Source organism: Protomyctophum parallelum (genome assembly GCF_964188405.1).
Source record: "Protomyctophum parallelum genome assembly, chromosome: 12".
In the NCBI taxonomy this organism is placed as follows: domain Eukaryota; kingdom Metazoa; phylum Chordata; class Actinopteri; order Myctophiformes; family Myctophidae; genus Protomyctophum; species Protomyctophum parallelum.
Window position 1 is genome coordinate 11,239,584 of NC_139712.1, and position 23,724 is coordinate 11,263,307.

Below are 23,724 nucleotides of genomic sequence, written 5' to 3' on the forward strand. Positions count from 1 at the left end.
ATGGGGGGGTCCGTAGACTAATGCATGTAATTTGATGAATTGAACAATGTGGACCCTGTTGTAAACAAGTGTAATGCTTAATTGGGTCGTCCACTCACAGTTAACAGTCTTTGTATTGAGTTTGTGCTTGAAATGTACTGTAATTCTGTAAAACTGTTAATAAATATTTCAATCAATCAAAGTCAAACTGGGGGTCCTTGAAAATAAACGGGTTGAGAATCACTGCTATATCCGTAAAAATCTTCTCTTATGGGGGTCCCTGTCATATGTTTTCAAATGGGGGTCCCTGTCATATGTTTTCAAATGGGGGGGGGGGGGGGGTCCACGGGCTAAATTGTGTCAATGTGGGGGTCCATGACATGAAAAGGTTTGGGACCCACTGCTGTATGTAGTTATGGTTATAATGCGTTCAGAGCAAACACTAGCCCCATATGTTCCCTCTAGTGTAGGGAGAGGGAACATATGGGGCTAAGCAAACACATACAGTCAATTATTTGTATGTCTCTAAATGTTTTGATGAATTGAACAATGTGGACCCTGTTGTAAACAAGTGTAATGCTCAATTGGGTCGTCCACTCACAGTTAACAGTCTTTGTATTGAGTTTGTGCTTAGAATGTACTGTAAATTCTACAAACTGTTAATAAATATTTCAATCAATCAATCAATCACCTGTTCTGTCTCCAAACAAAACACACACTTAACAAGTGTCTTAGTTAGCAGTAGACTACTAATATAACACCATTTTACTCACCTTCATTCTTGCAACTTTACACTCTTGCAAGTTCTAACTTCTAACCAACACTTTGGCAGACTGCTGTTAGGTGCAGCAAGCAGAGCTAAGCTTCTTAAAGAAGATAAAGTTTAGCAGCACAGCAGCACTGTGTCAGTCACTCTGTCAAACTACAGGTATGCTAACGCTACAGTACAGCATGCTAACCGTGTGACTGATGATGCATTGTGGGAAATGTATGCACCTACTTGAAATGTAGTTCTCAGCCAGTCCAGGGTGAGGGTGGTTCCAGGTGGTCCCCAATGATGCTAGTGCTACATGATGGGAGAGTTGGTAACAAAATGGACCCCTATTAGATCTTTATAACTCCTGGGGGCATAAAATGAAACCAATAGGACCCGTATACAAGAGTTAAATTATTGTTAAACATCTGCATTATTTAATTCTACACGTCTACACATAGCCTAATTAGATAATGTAGAATAATTGTTATTTTGATCAACGTTTGCCTGTTATCTCTTGTTGATGTACCAACATCAAAAATCAATACAGCATGGAAATGTGGACAAAATCCTATCTTAAGTTTTATGTCTGAGAGGCTAAATGTCATCAAATGGTGGTTCCATGGCTCAAATGGGTCTGAGAGGCTAAATGTCATCAAATGGTGGTTCCGTGGCTCAAATGGGTCTGAGAGGCTAAATGTCATCAGATGGTGGTTCCGTGGCTCAAATGGGTCTGAGAGGCTAAATGTCATCAAATGGTGGTTCCGTGGCTCAAATGGGTCTGAGAGGCGAAATGTCATCATATGGTGGTTCCGTGGCTCAAATGGGTCTGAGAGGCTAAATGTCATCAGATGGTGGTTCCGTGGCTCAAATGGGTCTGAGAGGCTAAATGTCATCAAATGGTGGTTCCGTGGCTCAAATGCTCAATACATGGAAACCACTGGAATGGGCTGTATTTCAGGCATTCACCAAAAAAAAAGGGGGGGGGGGGGGGAATAAAATGTTTTTTCTCTAGAGCTCTGAATAACTAATAATAATAATAGCAATAACTTTGGTCTGACTGACTGACTGTTTCAAGCCTAATGACCTGCTGTAAAACCTTTTGCCCTTCGGGGACACTAATAAACAACCTTAACCTTGACCTTGAATCGGTCTTGAGAGATTACTGCAAGAAACCCTTAAGGCTCATTCATAGTCTGGATTTTCGGTGGTGAGGTGGGGCAGCGGTGGCCGAACGGTTTGCGGAGCGGTCTTGATCACAGAAGGTCGCTATAGTTCGTATCCCCGGACCGGCACGTTAAAATGACCACCGCTGAAGTGCCCTTGAACAAGGCATTGAACCCCCTACCATAAAATGTTCTATGAGCAGGGCCTGGCTGTAAACAAGTTCTTGAGCTTAGTCCAGTTACGCTGGGTAAACATAGTACCTTTCCTTTCCTTAGTCCAGTTACCCTGGGTAAACATAGTACCTTTCCTTTCCTTAGTCCAGTTACCCTGGGTAAACATAGTAGGCTACCTTTCCTTTCCTTAGTCGTTACCCTGGGTAAACATAGTACCTTTCCTTTCCTTAGTCCAGTTACCCTGGGTAAACATAGTACCTTTCCTTTCCTTAGTCCAGTTACCCTGGGTAAACATAGTACCTTTCTTTCTTTCTTAGGTGACCACCGCTCCAGTGGTGAGCTGACCAGCGGAGCTGAAATAACGTTGAGCGGTGGTGAGTAAAAACAGAGAGAAGGGCTGGAGCGGTGGTTTGCTCTTCACCGCGGCTCAGTGACGTCATGTTGTAGTTCGGTGGTCACCTCACCACCGAAAAGCTTTTAGCATAGGCTACTGGTCCATTTGGATTGTTTTGGTGATGACCACTAGTGACCAGTGACCACCCCCTGTACAGAACATGAACATCAAAAATGTACTTAGTGGGGAGACAACTGCACATACCTTCAATCATTTATTTCATGACTTTTACAGGCCTGCTTGATGTTTTTTTTTGTTTTACTTCAGTTTGTATTATTTTGTTTGCAAACAACAAGTGTGATCTGCAGAACTTCAGATAGATATGACGGGTGTTGGGATCACTCTCTCCACCTCATCCTGTTCCATGATCACAGATATCCCAGGGATTATTGGAGGACAGCTTTAAAAAATAAAAATAAATAAAAAACTTTCCAAATCCAGCAATTTCCCACAGAGCTGTGTGTGTGTTGGGTTTGTTTGCCTGCCAGTGTGTGTGTGTGTGTGTGTGTGTGCGTGCTCACACGTGCGTGCGTGGTATTGTCGGATCTTGTTGACACCCAGCCATCTGCCGCTCAGCCAATCTAGCCCATTGAGACCTGAGATCAGATTAAAAAAAATTCTTCTACATCCTGACAGTTTTCTGAAAAACAATATTTCATGCAAAAGGACCCCAAAAAAACGATCTGTATTCAGCCGTACTGACCTCCATCGGAAAATGTGTTGTACCGAGCAGGCAGGGACCGCTCAGAAGCAAAGATGTATTAGTGTAAAAACAAAAATAATTGCTATGAAATAATTATAATTATATTTCAAAGATGTGAGGCACATTTTCACGATCTTTCAACAGCTATAAAACAGCATATTCATGTCCTTCGCTGTATTGCATTACTGCTATTTTTATTAAATGTGTTACGCCTTGCTTTTATTTTTTTCGCCATTGCTCTGTAAAGCACTTTGAGCTGCATTTCATGTCATGAAAGGTGCAATACAAATAAAGTTGTATTATTATTATGATTAAAGTTTAAAACAATGGTTAAAAGCTATGAGGCGACACAGATGCCTTCCAGGTCTCAAAGGGCTAGAGCTCAAATACATTTTCCCCATCTCTCTATATTTACTCGTCTGTCTGAAATGAATCTGTTATGAGGAGAGAGAGAGAGGTGGAGATGATGGATTCTACTCGTCCTCCTCGACAACACCTTCACACCGTTTACGATTAGCATCATTTGACTTGACGGGGTGGGGTGTTGTTTTCGTCGACTAAAACTAAGACGAAAAATGTTCGTCGACTACCTATTTTCACCGACAAAAACAAATGGAAACTAAATGAAAACTAAGCTACGATGACTAAAACTAAGACTAAATATACTGTAAATTTCGTCGACAAATAAAAACTATACTAAAATGTCAGAAAGGAACTAGTGGACAAGAGATCCAGTATAAGTCATTTTACACTTGGTTGCGTGCTGAAAATAGCTGATCTACAAGCTCGCAACGCGACGCGTTGTGAGCTTGTAGATCGGCTATTTTCAGCAAGTGTAAAAACACTCATTACGACGGCATCAAGACCCGCCAAAATACATTTTAGTCGACTAAATCAACTGTAGATTTAGTCGACTAAAATCTTATGACATTTAGTCGACTAACACGAAGACATTCCAGGTGACTAAAATGTGACTAAAACTAAATGAAGTTTCAGTCCAAAGACTGACTAAAACAAAAATATAGATTTGCTGCCAAAAACAACACTGGTGGGGTGGGAGGGGGGGGGGGGACGGGGACGGACGGACGGACGGACAAAAAGGGCGGAATGTCAAATAGATGTTTGAATTAAGTTTTATTTAAACAAAACACTAGACAAAACAAAATGAAAGCACACACACACACACAGAAAAATGATAGCCTTTTCCGATAAGCCATCACCTCTGAGATTGTAAACCTGCAAGTCAGAGTCAGACAAGACAAGAAAAAGGGTATTGTAAAAATTAAGTTTTACACATTCCAAAATACCATCAGGCTTCACACACATTCTTTACCAATGAATTTCCCCCCCAAAATATCCCCAAACTTTTCCAGAATATTTAACCCAATTAAAGGTTTTATGACATTCATTTTAATTTATTTTTCTTTTTCGTTTTTCTTTTAGGTTTTATGACCTCAATTACACCCCAAAATCCTGAACTTTGAACATGCAGTGGATTTTCTGTGGTCTGGAGTTTTCTTTGGGGTTTGGAAGCCTTTTGAGCTACAATGAAAACAGGCAAGACAGTGAAAACAGTGACACCTGCTGGCAAATCCCATTGACATATATGGCATTTGCAGGCTCTTACATCACAAACTGCCGGCAAATCAGAGCACCTGTTTGAGCCAGAAAACCCCAGACCACAGAAAGTCTACTGAATGTTAAAAGTTCAGGTTTTTTGGGTGCAATTGAGATTAGAAAACCTAAAAAAATTAAGAAAAATTCCAAAACCTTTTTTTTTATGTCACAATCCCTTTAAAGTCTAGGCCTTAAGTCTTAATTTCTAGGCCTATATATCAATTAGAGACCTACGAATTAACTTTTCCGTCACCCGCATGCATATTAATAATCCACCCGTTATCCGACCGCATTCATTAATTATTCCAATTTATAAATTGCGAGATTTTGTGCATTTTAAAAGCTATATTTCTTACTATTACTATTCATTAATTAAATGAATAGTAACTTGCAATACATTTGAATGCCCAAATCCACCCGAAACTGTGCTTAACCGTGGAAAACCACGGCTAAATGCGCCATCCGCAGGTCTCTAATAGCAATCATTCAGCTCTATAATGAGTCTCTTACTGTGTGCAACAATGCCAAAAGACAGGCAGTGTAGCAACAACAAAGCATAGAATATAGAATGCTATCATTATATTCCAATTTTGGAATATAAATATAATTTTGGATAACGCTGCAGCACGTCGTGAGCTTGTAGATCACGCTGCTCGTTTGGCACAATAACGACTTATCTTGCATATTTCGTGTAATGTTAGACATGTTTTGGAAAAAGGTTTTTTATTAACTAAATCAATAGAGCACCGAAGTCTGACTTCAATATCGGTAGAGGGCGGTATGTCCACGGGTTCATGTACTTTTCATTTGCATCGTAATCCCCATAGGAGGATTTTAGATCGCCTCATATTAAGAACTGTGTTTGAGAAATGACCATGTCACCCCGTCCGTTTCACTCATATGGATATGAAGAATCAACTGACTGAGAGAAAACGCTATTGTTACTACTACTGAATTAGTCACATTTTAGCTAGAAGCAGACTGTATCATAATGAGTGACTGCCGGTCGTAAACGATACAGAGACACCTCCCTGACAATAACGCAGAGAGTTTGTTTATTTTTGGACCACAACGCTTATATGGAACGATTTTTAGATCACCCCATGTTATTCTCCATAGAGAAATTACTTCCGTGAACCGGGCAGGACCAGGGGATGAGCGAGTGACGTCAGAACTTCGGTGCTCTATAGCCAAAAAAACAATGCTGCAGCCAACAATTTCTTCCAGGACCATTGATAAATTCCAAACTTTTTTTTTCCAGAACTGGAAAATGTTTTGTTCCCCCCCCCCCCCCCTACTTTCATTGCACACGCTTGTTTACAGATGTTGCAGTTTAATAATTACATGCGTTCAGATTAAAAAAGGTTACATTTAATGTAAATGATACAATCTTCTGGGCAAAAGGATATGGACAGGACAAGGATACTGAAACGGTCCTTTGCTGAGCCACGTCACAAAGGGTTGACGTCTTAAATACATGAAGTGCAAACAAGACAACAGCCAACAGTTACAATGACAGTAAGAGCATGTGCAGCGTTCAGTTAGCATCAGAATGACCTCTAACACAACGTTTAGTTAGCATCAGAATGACCTCTTAACGTTTAGTTAGCATCAGAATGACCTCTAAACGTTTAGTTAGCATCAGAATGACCTATTAACGTTTAGTTAGCATCAGAATGACCTCTTAACGTTTAGTTAGCATCAGAATGACCTATTAACGTTTAGTTAGCATCAGAATGACCTCTAAACGTTTAGTTAGCATCAGAATGACCTCTAACACAACGTTTAGTTAGCATCAGAATGACCTCTTAACGTTTAGTTAGCATCAGAATGACCTCTTAACGTTTAGTTAGCATCAGAATGACCTCGTAACGTTTAGTTAGCATCAGAATGACCTCTAAACGTTTAGTTAGCATCAGAATGACCTCTAACACAACGTTTAGTTAGCATCAGAATGACCTCTTAACGTTTAGTTAGCATCAGAATGACCTCTTAACGTTTAGTTAGCATCAGAATGACCTCTTAACGTTTAGTTAGCATCAGAATTACGTCTTAACGTTTAGTTAGCATCAGAATGACCTCTTAATGTTTAGTTAGCATCAGAATGACCTCTTAACGTTTAGTTAGCATCAGAATGACCTCTTAACGTTTAGTTAGCATCAGAATGACCTCTAACGTTTAGTTAGCATCAGGATGACCTCTTAACGTAATGACCTCTAAACGTTTAGTTAGCATCAGAATGACCTCTAAAGTTTAGTTAGCATCAGAATGACCTCTAACGTTTAGTTAGCATCAGGATGACCTCTTAACGTAATGACCTCTAAACGTTTAGTTAGCATCAGAATGACCTCTTAACGTTCAGTTAGCATCAGAATGACCTCTAACGTTTAGTTAGCATCAGAATGACCTCTAACGTTTAGTTAGCATCAGAATGACCTCTTAACGCAATGACCTCTAACGTTTAGTTAGCATCAGAATGACCTCTAAACGTTTAGTTAGCATCAGAATGACCTCTTAACGTAATGACCTCTAACGTTTAGTTAGCATCAGAATGACCTCTTAACGCAATGACCTCTAACGTTTAGTTAGCATCAGAATGACCTCTAAACGTTTAGTTAGCATCAGAATGACCTCTAAACGTTTAGTTAGCATCAGAATGACCTCTTAACGCAATGACCTCTAACGTTTAGTTAGCATCAGAATGACCTCTTAACGCAATGACCTCTAACGTTTAGTTAGCATCAGAATGACCTCTTAACGCAATGACCTCTAAACGTTTAGTTAGCATCAGAATGACCTCTTAACGTTTAGTTAGCATCACAATGACCTCTAATGTTTAGTTAGCATCAGAATGACCTCTTAACGTAATGACCTCTTAACGTTTAGTTAGCATCAGAATGACCTCTTAACGTTTAGTTAGCATCAGAATGACCTCTAACGTAATGACCTCTAACGTTTAGTTAGCATCAGAATGACCTCTAACGTAATGACCTCTTAACGTTTAGTTAGCATTACAATGACCTCTAACGTAATGACCTCTTAACGTTTAGTTAGCATCAGAATGACCTCTTAACGTAATGACCTCTTAACGTTTAGTTAGCATCAGAATGACCTCTAACGTTTAGTTAGCATCAGAATGACCTCTTAACGTAATGACCTCTGACGTTTAGTTAGCATCAGAATGACCTCTTAACGTTTAGTTAGCATCAGAATGACCTCTTAACGTTTAGTTAGCATCAGAATGACCTCTTAACGTAATGACCTATGACGTTTAGTTAGCATCAGAATGACCTCTTAACGTTTAGTTAGCATCAGAATGACCTCTTAACGTTTAGTTAGCATCAGAATGACCTATTAACGTTTAGTTAGCATCAGAATGACCTCTTAACGTTTAGTTAGCATCAGAATGACCTCTTAACGTTTAGTTAGCATCAGAATGACCTCTTAACGTTTAGTTAGCATCAGAATGACCTATTAACGTAAAGACCTCTAACGTTTAGTTAGCATCAGAATGAGCACTTAACGTAATGACCTCTAATGTTTAGTTAGCATCACAATGGCCTCTAACACAAACAAGGGACTAAATTATTTTCGCTCCTATGCCACCAAAATGTGGAACGCCCTACCAACAGTCATTAAGACATGTGAATCCCTTGACTCCTTCAAAACCGCTCTCAAAGGGCACCTATACAGACGGCTGCAATTAAAAACTGGCCACCGTAAAATATGAATCCCCCCCCTTTCCCCCCTCACTGTATATGTTTATTTTCCATTTTTACCTCCTTTATGATGAATTCCTGTCCTGTTCTTTGACTATATAAAAGTGTCTATTTGTACGTCTCTAAATGTTTTGATGAATTGAACAAGGTGGACCCTCTTGTAAACAAGTATAATGCTTAATTGGGTCGTCCACTCACGGTTAACAGTCTTTGTATTGAGTTTGTGCTTGAAATGTACTGTAATTCTGCAAACTGTTAATACATTTTTCAATAAATCAATCAAACAGTGGTGGAAAGGAACTACTGTAATGTAGGGCTGCACGATTATGAAATTATGACCGATATACCATTATTTGCAGGGTCATATCTGATCTACAAGCTCACTACAAGCTTGTAGTTCTATTTTTGAAAAATCGAAGAACGACTGACATAGAAACATAGCTTTCTCAGAAAACTGTCAGGCTGTAGAAGACATTTCTTTAATCTGATCTCAGGTCAAAATGGGTTAATAAAGTATTCAAACCAATGGATCAATAAATAGCCTGTACTCTGTTTTCACAACAGAATGAAATATACACATTATACACGCATTCACATTTGATTTGGCTTTTGTTCCAGACTAGAGGTACTAGACACCTTTGATTTATATTGATCTCATTGACGATTATTTTACCTTTTCATTTAAAAATAATGTTGCTTGTAAAAACAGATTAATCTGTATTCTTTTGATACCATTCCGATATGGTATTTTTTATTATGCTACCGATTAATCGTGCATCCCTAACTGCAAGTACAGTTAACTTTTTGAGGTACTTTTTTAAACTTTAGAACATTTCCAATGTTCAATACTTTTACTTCTACTCCACTAGAGGGAGACAGATACTGTACTTTTACTCCACTACATTTATTTGAAAACAAACTACAGTTACTTTGAAGTGGTTAACTGATTCTGACCTGAGATCAGATTAAAAAAATGCCTTCTACATCCTGACAGTTTTCTGAAAAAGCTATGTTTCTTTGTCAGTCGTTCTTCGATTTTTCAAAAATAGCAGACCTACAAGCTCGCACTACGAGCTTTATTTATAACGCGCTATTGGCTATTTCTCAATAGCCAAAACCAGAGCAGAACTCCCACCACGGGACTCGGGTAATCAATTAATACAGTTGTAACCACTATATTAATGGAAAGTACAGTGTACGTAATGTTTTCCACCACTGTTAAAGGACCACTTCACCACTTTTCAACCTATATTCATATAATGGGTCCTCACTAATAATCATGATAAAATGGCACGATCTTTTCCTACTCAGTCTGTGTCTCATAGGAGGGCTGTGGGCAGTTTAGAAACCGTCTTCCAGTGACATCATCATTAGGCAGATTGTCATTATCGTTAACGATGGCTTCCATTTCCGCATTGCAACTTTTCAGGACTAGAAAGCCTGCAATTTCTATTAGCTTGTATTTCCCATCGATGATGTCACTGGAAGACGGTTTCTGAACTGCCCACAGCCCTCCTATGAGACACAGACCGAGTAGAAAAAAATTGCACTATTCTTTCATGATTATTAGTGAGGACCTATTATATGAAGACAGGTTGAAAAGTGGTGAAGCTGTCCTTTAAACACACACGTTGTTTATAAAGTGTCCTCTGTCTGTTTACCTCAGCGTCTCCTCCCTCCCTTCTTGGCGTCTCCGGCGTCTGCCTTGGGCCTCGCTGACCTGGCGAACTGCTGTGGGCTCACGGTTAAGGTCCTTACAGTTCAGCTCTTAATACAGAGACATTTACAGTACAGTACAGTAAGCAAGAGCAACACGTGGTCAACACATATAAACTGTAGGAGCCATTAGGATGGTGACTTATTATTTGTTAGGTTGGCATACTATACTATATTTGAACACTTGGTGCCGGGCTTTAGATTTGACAGCACTGGGTGTGTATTTAAAGGGCACTCAGGTATCACCGCGCTGCATCACTCAGCGCGCCACTCGGTGGCGCGCTGAGTGATGAGCTGAGTGATGAGCTTGTAGATCTGATATTTTTCAATAGCTAAAGCATAACATAATGCTAACACCAAAAGGGGTTCCCGCCCAGAATGGGTTAAGGTCGTCGAGGCTAGTGCAGGCGCTACGGCAAGCGCTGATGTCCATATTTACATTTCTATGTTCCGTTTTTGTTTTGTGTTTTCCGGGTAAAACAATGCATCACTTTTTTAAACCACCATGTCTACCACACGTACAAATGTGTCTTAGCGCAGGGGGCCTCAACTCCTATAAATAATACACTTGTGAGCTTGTAGATCTGCTATTTCAAGGGTTGTAAATGTAAAGGATACCACCACCAGGGGCCTGTCGTGGAGGACGTATCCGTTGGTGTCCCTCAGGGCCTTCTGGGCGCTGAGCTCACTGGGGAGGCCCACGAACGCCTGTCCTTTCATCCTGCCCTCCTTCATCAGGACAATGTCAAACCTGAGACAGACAGAGACACATTTCATCCTGCCCTCCTTCATTAAGACAATGTCAAACCTGAGACAGACAGAGACACATTTCATCCTGCCTTCCTTCATCAGGACAATGTCAAACCTGAGACAGACAGAGACAGTGAGACACACGCTGCTATCAATCACTAGCACACTGAGACCTGAGCCCTAGATTACACTAAATGTCTTCTTTTTCTAATTTGAATCGTGGAAACATGGACACGAGGATGGTGGTTAAGTTCAAGTGGTTAAACTGTAGTTTGTACTGATTTGTACTCATACTGATACTGTTGGCATTAGCGTTGGTCTCTCATAAAGAACAGTGCCAAGGCGCAGCGGAGAGAGAGGTCAGTTGAGGGTTAAATTGACGAGAGTCATTAGCAATTGATGCAATAGAGTAATTAATCAAAACGCTGCACTGATGCATCGCAAGCAAGCTAAGAGTTATAGAAGTCTCCGTTAAGCGTGGAAAGGGATTACGTACATGTTCCGCTCTGCTTCCGACGAAGGGTCGATGTATCTGCCGTAGATGTATTTCAGGTCCTGAGAGAGAGAGACATCACAAGTCAATAAATACATGCTAACAGTAGCATTAACGGGTGTTGTTATAGTGTGTGTTATAGTGTGTGTTATAGTGTCACAGAATACATCCATTTCAGAGCGTACCTATTTACACACACCTCGACACTGGGTGCAGGGCCAACTAGAAAAAGTGCTGGCACAGGTCTCCACCAGGAGGTAAAGTGTGTGTGATGTTTGGCAAAATGTTTGTGTGGGTGTGTGTGTGTGGGTGGGTGTGCGTGTGTGTGTGAGACACGGCTTGGCCTGTTGTAGCGCCACCATGAGGCTGATTTGAAAACTAGTGTCAAGTGGCACTTCTTCCTCAGCCTAGTGGGAATATGCATGCACAGTTTCACCGCAATCGGACGCTGCGTTGAGGAGTTGTGGCGATTTGTACAAAACGGGTACAAAGCGGTGCTACTCCTGAAAAGTTTAGAGGCCAATCGTAGGCAATGAAGGTGGATTACGAGAAATCAAACAAAAATGCGTCTTGATCACAGGACTATGGAGAGCATGTGTACCGATTTGCGTGAAATTCGGATAACATCTGAAGGAGTAATATTAGAAAATGTGTCGGCCTCCTGGTGGCGCTATATTGTGTGAAGAATCCAGATTCAGATATATACATATATATTATACACCTTGTGGAGGTAGATTGAGATTAACCCATTCTGACCTGAGATCAGATTCTATAATGTTCTTCTACATCCTGACAGTTTTCTGAAAAAGCTATGTTTCTATGTCAGTCGTTCTTCGATTTTTCAAAAATAGCTCGTAGCGCGCCACTCGGTGGCGCGCTATGAGCTTGTAGATCTGCTATTTTTCAATAGCTAAACTTTAGCTATTGAAAAATGTTATGCTTTAGCTGCTAAAGCATAACATAGTGCCAACACCAAAAGGGGTGCCCGCCCAAAATAGGTTAACATTTGATCTAGAATTGTGCAGAACTAAATGATGCATGAGGGACTTGAGACAGAAAACAAGCCGTTACAACTGTACGACGACATGCCAGCACACACAAACAAAGACTGTAAAAAAGCAGAAATAAATAAAAACCTACTTTCTCGTCCACCTGCTTGGCGATGTTCTTCACGTAGAGTCTGCATGTCGGCTCACCGGGCTCGTACTTCTTAAACACGGACATCCTCTTGATCTCTGTTTGGAAGAATTAAATAAAAACACTGAAGAACTGGAAGGAACAGAGGGTTCTGGAACCTGGCATATGTTGTTGCGAATGCATTGAGCACCAACTATGAGACCTAGCAGAACATGTCTGTGTGTGTGTGTGTGTGTGTGTGTGTGTGTGTGTCACGCTGTAACACCACCCGCTCGCCACCAGAGGGCGGAGCTTTATCACACACAAAACACACACACACACACACACACACACAAAAACTTAACAAAAAACCACTTAAAAAAGTACGTAATTTATTCAAATTGTTGTTATTGCAATTTACGAGCTGCGATCGCTTCCCACGTTCGCGCATCTTACTTGTGTTAAGACAAGAGATGATTGTTAATGCATTGGTTCTGAAAGTGGGGGTTCAGTCGGGGGGTTCCAGGGGGTCCCCTGAACCCGAGCGATCATGGAGCGATAATTTTGAAATTGAATAATTTTTTTGAAACGAGAGAAAGGTTCCTTTGTCCAGCTCCTTACTGTCTGTGGACAGACGTCCTTTGTCCAGCTCCTTACCGTCTGTCTGTGGACAGACGTCCTTTGTCCAGCTCCTTACCGTCTGTGGACAGCCGTCCTTTGTCCAGCTCCTTACCGTCTGTGGACAGCCGTCCTTTGTCCAGCTCCTTACAGTCTGTGGACAGACGTCCTTTGTCCAGCTCCTTACCGTCTGTGGACAGACGTCCTTTGTCCAGCTCCTTACCGTCTGTGGACAGCCGTCCTTTGTCCAGCTCCTTACCGTCTGTGGACAGACGTCCTTTGTCCAGCTCCTTACCGTCTGTGGACAGACGTCCTTTGTCCAGCTCCTTACCGTCTGTGGACAGACGTCCTTTGTCCAGCTCCTTACCGTGTCTGGACAGACGACCTTTGTCCAGCTCCTTACCGTCTGTGGACAAACGTCCTTTGTCTAGCTCCTTACCGTCTCTGGACAGACGTCCTTTGTCCAGCTCCTTACCGTCTCTGGACAGACGTCCTTTGTCCAGCTCCTTCCTGGAGATGACGTCGGTGGGAAGGCCGTCGCTGTCCTCGCTGTCCCCGTCCTGGTCCTGGGAGGGACGGACGCTGGACGGGTACATCTTCCCGAAACCTTCCCCTTCCTCCTCCTCCCCCCCCTCCCCCTCAACCTCCTCCGGGCCGGCTGCCGGCCCTCCTCTCTCGTCCTCTAAAGGGGGACAGACAGGGGGGACAAAGTTCAACAAAACAAGACTTTGAATGGATCAAGCACAAGCAAAAATAAACAACAAGACACAGGAGGATAATAGTCTCTGTCGCGGGTTAGTGCTGCTAACGAATATTCCACATTCAAATGAATATTCAAATGTAAATAATAAAAGAAAAATCAAATATTTTAAATTAAGATTCGAAATTTTAAAAATAAATAATAAAATTGCTGTGCGAGTTCTGGCGAGACACTGTGCCACGTAAACTAAAACATTATACAAAGATTAGGCTATTAAGATAATTATGAATCATTCATTTGATCTCGCAAGACTCAATAAGAGAGCGCATTTCAGGACGGGACCATATAGATAAAGAAAGAAAGGCTGCAATATTCATATCATATTAAAGATCATATACATTCGACATTCGAATTCTGGCAGCACTATGGCGGGTGGAATGTATGGATTTTATTAGGTTGAAAACTGTCATAGCAACGCTACACACAGTCAGCCTGCGACACGCGGGTCCCAAACCGGGCAACAACAATATCCCTGACATATTTTAAGGCCATACCATTTAACCGTGCGTGCGTGCGTGGCGTGGCGTGCGTGTGTGCGTGCGCGCGGGCTGGTGGAATCACTGGAAGCAGTCAAGCGGTAGAAATCCCGGGGAACAACTTATCAGCCAACATGTACCTCCTCGTGAACGCAGCGCTCTGCAGCGAGACGGTTCTACCGATACAGAGAGACTAGATCACCGGCATTATCTCTCAAACCTCCACCACCTCTGCTTTTCATCCATCACTTTCAGACCTGAGAACCGAATCTACAAATGCCTTCCACATCGTGACAGCGAGCTTTGAAACGAGACTAATCCCAAAAAAGCCAGCCGTCACAGTTGATCTCTCCACCGGCTTTGGCCTTTATGAGAAATCTTTCTCGTTTCAGAGGTTGAGATCTATTTGACTTCCCGGGAGGTTTTTTTCTGTGGCGAGGGAGTGAATTCGCGGAGAGAGATGTCTATCCCTTTCAGGACGGGAGAAAGAAAAACCCCTTTTGGTGTTTTTATTAAGCATTATGTTATACTTTAGCTATTGAAAAATAGCAGATCTACAAGCACAGAGTGCCGTGCTACGAGCTTGCTATTTATTGTTGAAAAATATTGAAAAATGTGGCGCAAATCTTTAAATATATTATTCTTTCAGAGCGAACGTTTTTAAACTCACATCTTTGCTTCTGGGGGGGGGGGGGGGGGGTCCCTGGAACAACATATGTTCAGATGGGGGGGTGGGGGGTCCCTGGAACAACATATGTTCAGATGGGGGGGGGGAGCTCGCGGAGGACAATTACATTACATAATGTAATTACATAATAATGAATTACATGTACGTTTTGGGGTCCTTGAGGATGAAACGGTTTGAGAAGCACTGACGTAGAAACAGGTTTTTAAGAAGAGAACTGCATTCTGGTTTGGGGTCTAAAGGGTTAACTGGAGAGAGAGGACAGAGATAAGGAACGCCAGGCTCAGAGAGAGAGAGAGAGAGAGAGAGAGAGAGAGAGAGAGAGAGAGAGAGAGAGAGAGAGAGAGAGAGAGAGAGAGAGAGAGAGAGAGAGAGAGAGAGAGAGAGGGAGAGAGAGAGAGAGCGCACCTGCAAGCGAACGATGCTCTGAGGCCGAGACCAGAGATGCCATTTCCTCTTCTCGCAGATATATAGCGGCACATAGCATCTGTGATATAGGTTTCTGTGTGTGTGTGTGTGTGTGTGTGTGTGTGTCTTCTTGTAAGTGTGATAAACTATGGTGGGCGATTGGTTAACCCATTGAGACCCATGAGGACGGTTCTACAAAATGTCTTCTAAATCATGACAAAACCCTATGTTTCTATGTCGGTCGTTTTCAAACATTTTCACGTCAAGGACCCCCAAAAATATATGTAATCGGCATCGCCCCCCCCCCCCCCCCCCCCTTCCGAGAAGCAAAGATTTGAGTTAAAAACGTTCGCTCTGAAAGAAATTAAAGAATATATATATATTCAAAGATTAGCGCCACATTTTTCGCGATCTTTCCAAACATAGCAGACCTACAAGCTCTTATAAGCTTGTAGGTCTGCTATTTTTTCAACAGCTAAAGTATAAAATAATGGTTAAAAAAAGCACCAAAAGGGGTCCCGCGGTCCATAACGGGTTAGGAGAATTGGAAGGGATTATACGATCGCTGCCACACCGTGTTATCCCCGTCCTGTTTTATCTGTTTCCACTGCAGAGAATTGGGTTTTTTATTTTTCTCTCTCCTCTGTTGGGTCAGAAAAGTACGCTAGAGGAAAAAAATAAGCATCTTTCTATTCTTCTAAAAGTTGTTCCAGTTGTCTGTGAGTGTTGTAGGTCTGCCTGTCTGGACATAATATGTGACCAGATTTGACTGAGAGACTGCCATCGTGCAATGACGAAAAACTCCAATGGCAGTCCCTCAGTCAAATTTAATCACATATGGCTAAGAATATTTGGATCTACTGTATATATCCACTGTATTTCCTATATGTGACCAAATTTGACTGAGAGACTGCCATTGGATTTTTGATTTTTACTTTTTTCGTGTCATATGAAAGCAGGGAATCATAGCTTCAAATTGACATATTGGTTGTTCAGTTTGACCCACAAGTTTTGGAGATATGGCTTATAGAGTAATGTCTGGCAGAGAAACAGAGAGTTGAGAAAACAGGCTTGAAAAGGTTCACTTCTGTGGTCTCTAACATTACACCTAGCTACATGTTTAAGCATTTATTTCATATTTACATGTCTTCTGTGGTCTCTAACATTACACCTAGCTACATGTTTAAGCATTTATTTCATATTTACATGTCTTCTGTGGTCTCTAACATTACACCTATAGCTACATGTTTAAGCATTTATTTCATATTTACAAGTCTTCTGTGGTCTCTAACATCACACCTAGCTACATGTTTAAGCATTTATTTCATATTTACATGTCTTCTGTGGTCTCTAACATTACACCTAGCTACATGTTTAAGCATTTATTTCATATTTACATGTCGATTTCAGCTCTGGCACTTATTTCAGACATGCTCTAGTATGTGAAGAGTCTGCCTGTGCTATTAACTCATTTTTTCTCCTCTGGTGAAAAGCTGGAATTTGCGCGATTGACTTTCAACACTGGCTCAGAGACTTTGGCGTCATTAAAAAGGAAGACAAGATGACCTGCAAAGACTTATGCTAAGGTCACCACCACACGCATCCGACGTTAAATAGAAGTCAACTTGCGTGGACAATACATCTCTTACCTTCGCTTTCATCCACATCTGCCTGTTGATTCTGTCCTCCTCCTCCTCCTCCTCCTCCTCCCCCCAGAATGGCCGCCACGTCGGGAACAGAGATGTGGAACTCTATCCTCTTGGTCCCGGTGGCCTGAGGCTGCTCGAAGATGTCGGAGGGCTGCAGCGTCGGGCCCGGAGCGCTGCGTCCCAGGACAGAGGGAACAGTCACCACGTTAGTGGGGGGTCCGGGACCCCCAGGGGTCCTTGAGGGAGTTCCAGGGGGTCCGGGACCCCCAGGGGTCCTTGAGGGAGTTCCAGGGGGTCCGGGACCCCCAGTGGTCCTTGAGGGAGTTCCAGGGGGTCCCCAGCTAAATGAAAGTTTGGAAACAAATGGACCCTTATGGGTCTGTAACTCTGAGACTGTACAAATGGACCCTTATGGGTCTGTAACTCTGAGAGTGTACAAATGGAACCAAATGGACCCTTATGGGTCTGTAACTCTGAGAGTGTACAAATGGAACCAAATGGACCCTTATGGGTCTGTAACTCTGAGAGTGTACAAATGGAACCAAATGGACCCTTATGGGTCTGTAACTCAGAGAGTGTACAAATGGAACCAAATGGACCCGTTATTGTACACTTAAATTAACATTAGTTTTACAATATAAATTGGGGGTCTCGGAGATAGAAATGCCATTAAATGGGGGGTCCGTAGGCTTTGACTAATACATGTCAAACTGGGGGTCCTTGAAATTAAACTGGTTGAGAATCACTGCTAGAGCCGTAGAAATCTTCTCTTATGGGGGTCCCTGGCATGTGTTTTCAAATGGAGCTCCGCGGGCTAAGTAGTGTCAATTTGGGGGTCCTTGACAAAGAGTTTGTTCTGGAGAGGGAAGCCTGGAGCACTCTGGTGGAGCTGTTGCCCCCACGACCCGACTACGGATAAGCGGTTGAAGATGGATGGATGGATAGCTTACCTGTGAGGGTCCGAAGGCCTGGGAGTGTACAGGAGGTCCTTGATCCTGGGTTTCTTCCTCCGTGAAGCCACCTTGGTCCTCAGAGGTCTCTTACAGGTCCGGTTCACCAGACCCATCAGACGAGCAATCCTGAGAGGAAAACCCAACAGAACCCACCGCAGCCCCGAAATGAATAAGGGTTGAAATTCTTAAAGGTATATTCAGTGATTTCACTTAATTCAAATATCACTTATTTCTTTGTTTTGTTGTGATAATCCTCTCTACTATAGAGTGTGCTGACCATATAAGGAGTTCCTCCCTGTCCCCAGTTAACCCCTGGGGGTCAAAAACCCTTATGTTTCGTTTTTGATTCTCTATCTTGATTGGACGAAAGGCTGGGTCCCACAGCCAAAAATGAAACCTATGTTTTTTTGAGTGAAATCACTGAATATACCTTTAAAGATGGAGTGCCACAATCGTTGTATTTTTCCAGTTTTTCATGTGTCTGAGGTGACAGTACTTCATTAGACACCCTGGAGTCTACTGTATGTGTCTATGAGGTGACAGTACTTCATTAGACATCCTGGAGTCTACTGTATGTGTCTATGAGGTGACAGTACTTCATTAGACACCCTGGAGTCTACTGTATATGTCTATGGGGTGACAGTACTTCATTAGACACCCTGGAGTCTACTGTATGTGTCTATGGGGTGACAGTACTTCATTAGACACCCTGGAGTCTACTGTATGTGTCTTATGAGGTGACAGTACTTCATTAGACACCCTGGAGTCTACTGTATGTGTCTATGGGGTGACAGTACTTAATTAGACACCCTGGAGTCTACTGTATGTGTCTATGAGGTGACAGTACTTCATTAGACACCATGGAGTCTACTGTATATGTGTCTATGAGGTGACAGTACTTCATTAGACACCCTGGAGTCTACTGTATGTGTCTATGGGGTGACAGTACTTCATTAGACACCCTGGAGTCTACTGTATATGTGTCTATGAGGTGACAGTACTTCATTAGACACCATGGAGTCTACTGTATATGTGTCTATGAGGTGACAGTACTTCATTAGACACCCTGGAGTCTACTGTATGTGTCTATGAGGTGACAGCACTTCATTAGACACCCTGGAGTCTACTGTATGTGTCTATGAGGTGACAGTCCTTCATTAAACACCCTGGAGTCTACTGTATGTGTCTATGAGGTGACAGTACTTCATTAGACACCCTGGAGTCTACTGTATGTGTCTATGAGGTGACAGTACTTCATTAGACACCCTGGAGTCTACTGTATGCGTCCATGAGGTGACAGTACTTCATTAGACACCCTGGAGTCTACTGTATGTGTCTATGAGGTGACAGCACTTCATTAGACACCCTGTAGTCTACTGTATGTGTCTATGAGGTGACAGTACTTCATTAGACACCCTGGAGTCTACTGTATGTGTCTATGAGGTGACAGTACTTCATTAGACACCCTGGAGTCTACTGTATGTGTCTATGAGGTGACAGTACTTCATTAGACACCATGGAGTCTACTGTATGTGTCTATGAGGTGACAGTACTTCATTAGACACCATGGAGTCTACTGTATATGTGTCTATGAGGTGACAGTACTTCATTAGACACCCTGGAGTCTACTGTATGTGTCTATGAGGTGACAGCACTTCATTAGACACCCTGGAGTCTACTGTATGTGTCTATGAGGTGACAGTACTTCATTAGACACCCTGGAGTCTACTGTATGTGTCTATGAGGTGACAGTACTTCATTAGACACCCTGGAGTCTACTGTATGTGTCTATGAGGTGACAGTACTTCATTAGACACCCTGGAGTCTACTGTATGTGTCTATGAGGTGACAGTACTTCATTAGACACCCTGGAGTCTACTGTATGTGTCTATGAGGTGACAGCACTTCATTAGACACCCTGGAGTCTACTGTATGTGTCTATGAGGTGACAGTACTTCATTAGACACCCTGGAGTCTACTGTATGTGTCTATGAGGTGACAGTACTTCATTAGACACCCTGGAGTCTACTGTATGTGTCTTATGAGGTGACAGTACTTCATTAGACACCATGGAGTCTACTGTATATGTGTCTATGAGGTGACAGTACTTCATTAGACACCCTGGAGTCTACTGTATGTGTCTATGAGGTGACAGTACTTCATTAGACACCCTGGAGTCTACTGTATGCGTCCATGAGGTGACAGTACTTCATTAGACACCCTGGAGTCTACTGTATGTGTCTATGAGGTGACAGTACTTCATTAGACACCCTGGAGTCTACTGTATGTGTCTATGAGGTGACAGTACTTCATTAGACACCCTGGAGTCTACTGTATGTGTCTATGAGGTGACAGTACTTCATTAGACACCATGGAGTCTACTGTATGTGTCCTATGAGGTGACAGTACTTCATTAGACACCCTGGAGTCTACTGTATGTGTCTATGAGGTGACAGTACTTCATTAGACACCATGGAGTCTACTGTATGTGTCTATGAGGTGACAGTACTTCATTAGACACCCTGGAGTCGTTTTTATGTGCAATGGTGTAATAACTTTGTATTTAGGGTTTCTTCCTGGAGGGAGGATGAACCCTTGACAGTCAAACGGGCCAATGAAATAAACAGTAATATAGTGACATCACACTATCAGCCCCTCCCCTAACCCCTCCCCCTTTATCATACAACTACAGCTGTGGGTGTGGCTTCAGTTCAGGTGGATCACCACCCATCACCACCCACCAGGCAAACCAGGCATACTTAATGAACTGGTGGGCGTGTCCTCATAAAAGAATGATTTAAAAAAAATACTGTACACTTTATGGAAAAAGTTCTTCCTCCTTATATTATAGTAATACCTGATGATCATGTTTTAGGGTGGAAAGAAATCGTGGCACTCCATCTTTATTACTTTAACCCATTCTGACTGGTAACCCGTTTTGGTGTTAGCATCATGTCGTGCTTTAGCTATTGAAAAATAGCAGATCTACAAGCTCATAGCGCGCCACGAGTGGCGTGATACGAGCTTGTAGGTCTGCTATTTTTGAAAAAAATCGAAGAACGACTGACATTTTTAGAATCTGATCTCAGGTCAGAATGGGTTAATCAGACCAGTGTGTGTCCAGTGGAAACCTCGTATGAATCTGATCTCAGGTCAGAATGGGTTAAAATACTAATTCTGATATTCCGGATGGTGCGATATTGAGCATAATATGGCGTTTACCACCCATTCTGTGCCGGGAACCCCTATTGGTGTCATAATAAGGATTATGTTATGCTTTAGCTGTTGAAAAACAGCAGATCTACAAGCTCATAGGAGCGCACCACTCGGTTGAGCGCGCTATGAGCTTGTAAGATAATTGAAATTCGATGAAATTGTTATGGCAGCAAAAACATTGCAGATGTGCAAGCTCATAACAGGTTGCATCGTGACACGTTTGTCAGCTTGTAGATCTGCTATTGTCGACACAGTCATGCCGGGGAACATATCCACACTTTCCCTGGGCTGTGTGTGCTCCAGTTCCTGTCGATTTGATCCAATGAAAGCCAATGAAACTGGTCAGATGACCAATGATATCCAATGAAATCGACAGGAACTGGAGCGCACACGGCCCAGGAAAAGTGTGGATGGAAACAGGTGGTTTTGGACATTGGGTCGTAGCGGTCACCTCTCCTTGTCCTCGTCCTCTCCTCCGCTCTCGTATTCGGACCCCTCCTCGCTGGACAGGTCCATCTCCTCCCCCCCCTCCCCCTCCTCCTCCTCCTGGGGTAAGGGGGGGTAGTGGGGGGGCATGGGAGGGGGCATGGGGATGGGCGGGGCAGGGGGCAGCGCCTCAAACTACAGGAGACGAGGAGAGAGACAGAGAGAGAGAGAGAGAGAGGCGTGACTGTGGGCTTTAGTTTTAGTCACAGTCTCTTGAATAGTTTTCATTTAGTTGTAGTCACATTTTAGTCACCTGGAGAATGTTTTAGTGTAGTTTTAGTCGACTAAATATCATAAGACGCTTATAACAAAACTCACTCAGCCAAAAACTTGTCCTCACAGGAGAGTACATTTGATCCCATTCTTTTTCTTTTTAAGATATTTTTTTGCGGCTTACGCCTTTTATTGATTTTTTGAAGGGACAGACAGTAGGCTGACAGGAAACGGGAGAGAGATGGGGGGATGACATGCAGTAAAGGCCGTGTCGGGCTCGGGAGTCGAACCCGCGGCACACTGCGACTGGATTACCAGTCAGGTGCCCAGACCGTTACGCCACGGCCTGGGCATTTGATCCCATTCTTGCCCAAATATGTAGTTCCGTTCTGATGTCATGGAATGTGCTATGTCAATACTCATGTATAATCTTGCCCTAATATGGTGTTCGTGGGGCTGTACCGATATATAAGTGTCAGCACGTGGAACAGAACTGCATTGTTAGAGACACTCGAGGACTTCACTTTCAAACAAGCACGTTGTAGTCGTCTAAAATGTGGCGTTGGACCTTGCACCTGAACAGAGGAACAAAGAGATCCTACGATGCTGCCGTAGCGGTGGGACACAAGCTGTACTCCTTCGGAGGGTACTGTGACCTGATCGACAGGGACCAGATTGCAGTGCACGTCTTCGACACAGTGTCTTTGCGTTGGACTCAGTTGCCTCATCCTGTGACAACCGGAAGAGGAGAAGAACAGCCCCCTGAGGATCCCTCCAACTGTGTGCTCCACACAGCTGTGCTCATAGAAGACATCGTCTACATCTGGGGGGGTGTGGTGAAGTTTCAGATAGAGGAGGATGCCGATGGTAATTATATCCAGGGGGACGACTCCAACTTGCTTTATGCATTTGATGTCGACGCCCACAGATGGTTTGAGCCCAGTGTTTCTGGGACAGTTCCAGAGGGGAGGATAAACCACTCAGCCTGTGTCTTGGGGAAGGTCATGTTTGCCTGTGGAGGATGGACCCAGCTGACTGGATGGACTAATGACATGTACAAGTTGGACACCAGCACAATGACCTGGTCTTTGATTAACGCCAGAGGAACTCCACCACCTGCTTCATCACGTCACTCTGCCACCATCATCGGGACAAAGATGTTTGTATTTGGGGGAGGGGTGAGCGGTCAGATCCACAACACCATCAGAGTGTTTGACACAGAGACCAACGTCTGGTTGAGCACGCCATCTGCACAGCTGCTTCCAGAAGGACGTGCGGGTCATTCAGCCTTTACCTACAATGGAGAGTTGTACATATGTGGTGGCCGTAAATATAATAACGGAATAAAAACAACCTTCAATGATGTGTGGAAATTCAACCCAGAGACCTTCACCTGGAAGAAGGTTGAGCCCAAGGGGAAACTCCCATTCCCGATCGGCCGGATGTCCTGTTGCATGGTGGGAGATCGTATCGTGCTCTTCCGAGGATACAGAGACAAGCCCAGCGTCCTCTACGTGCTAGACGTGAATCCTGGTTTGAATATGTTATGTAATCTATCTTCAGATGAAAGACCTGGAGGCGTGATCAATGCTCTTTGGCCACTCAGAGGCGGGGGTTGGCAAAAGGGCCTTTCTGTGTGGAGTCTGTGTGTTCTCACCGTGTCCCCTAGGGTAGATACC

At 43.0% G+C, this 23,724-nt stretch overlaps 1 protein-coding gene across 1 annotated transcript in view; it reads right to left on the reverse strand.

Annotated features, from left to right (window-relative positions):
- Positions 1-6,072: 6,072 nt before the first annotated feature.
- The window catches only part of rnpc3 (RNA-binding region (RNP1, RRM) containing 3), a 39,598-nt gene continuing 21,946 nt past the window's right edge, over positions 6,073-23,724 (reverse strand). The window contains exons 8-16 of the mRNA XM_083778000.1: positions 21,798-21,967; positions 18,128-18,256; positions 17,178-17,350; positions 13,675-13,881; positions 12,606-12,700; positions 11,469-11,527; positions 10,841-10,973; positions 10,168-10,237; positions 6,073-6,255 (exon numbers count right to left, since the gene is read on the reverse strand). Of these exons, the coding sequence (XP_083634126.1) occupies positions 10,169-10,237; positions 10,841-10,973; positions 11,469-11,527; positions 12,606-12,700; positions 13,675-13,881; positions 17,178-17,350; positions 18,128-18,256; positions 21,798-21,967 (1,035 nt within the window). The 3' untranslated portion in view covers positions 6,073-6,255; position 10,168. The remainder of the gene's footprint in view (positions 6,256-10,167; positions 10,238-10,840; positions 10,974-11,468; positions 11,528-12,605; positions 12,701-13,674; positions 13,882-17,177; positions 17,351-18,127; positions 18,257-21,797; positions 21,968-23,724) is intronic.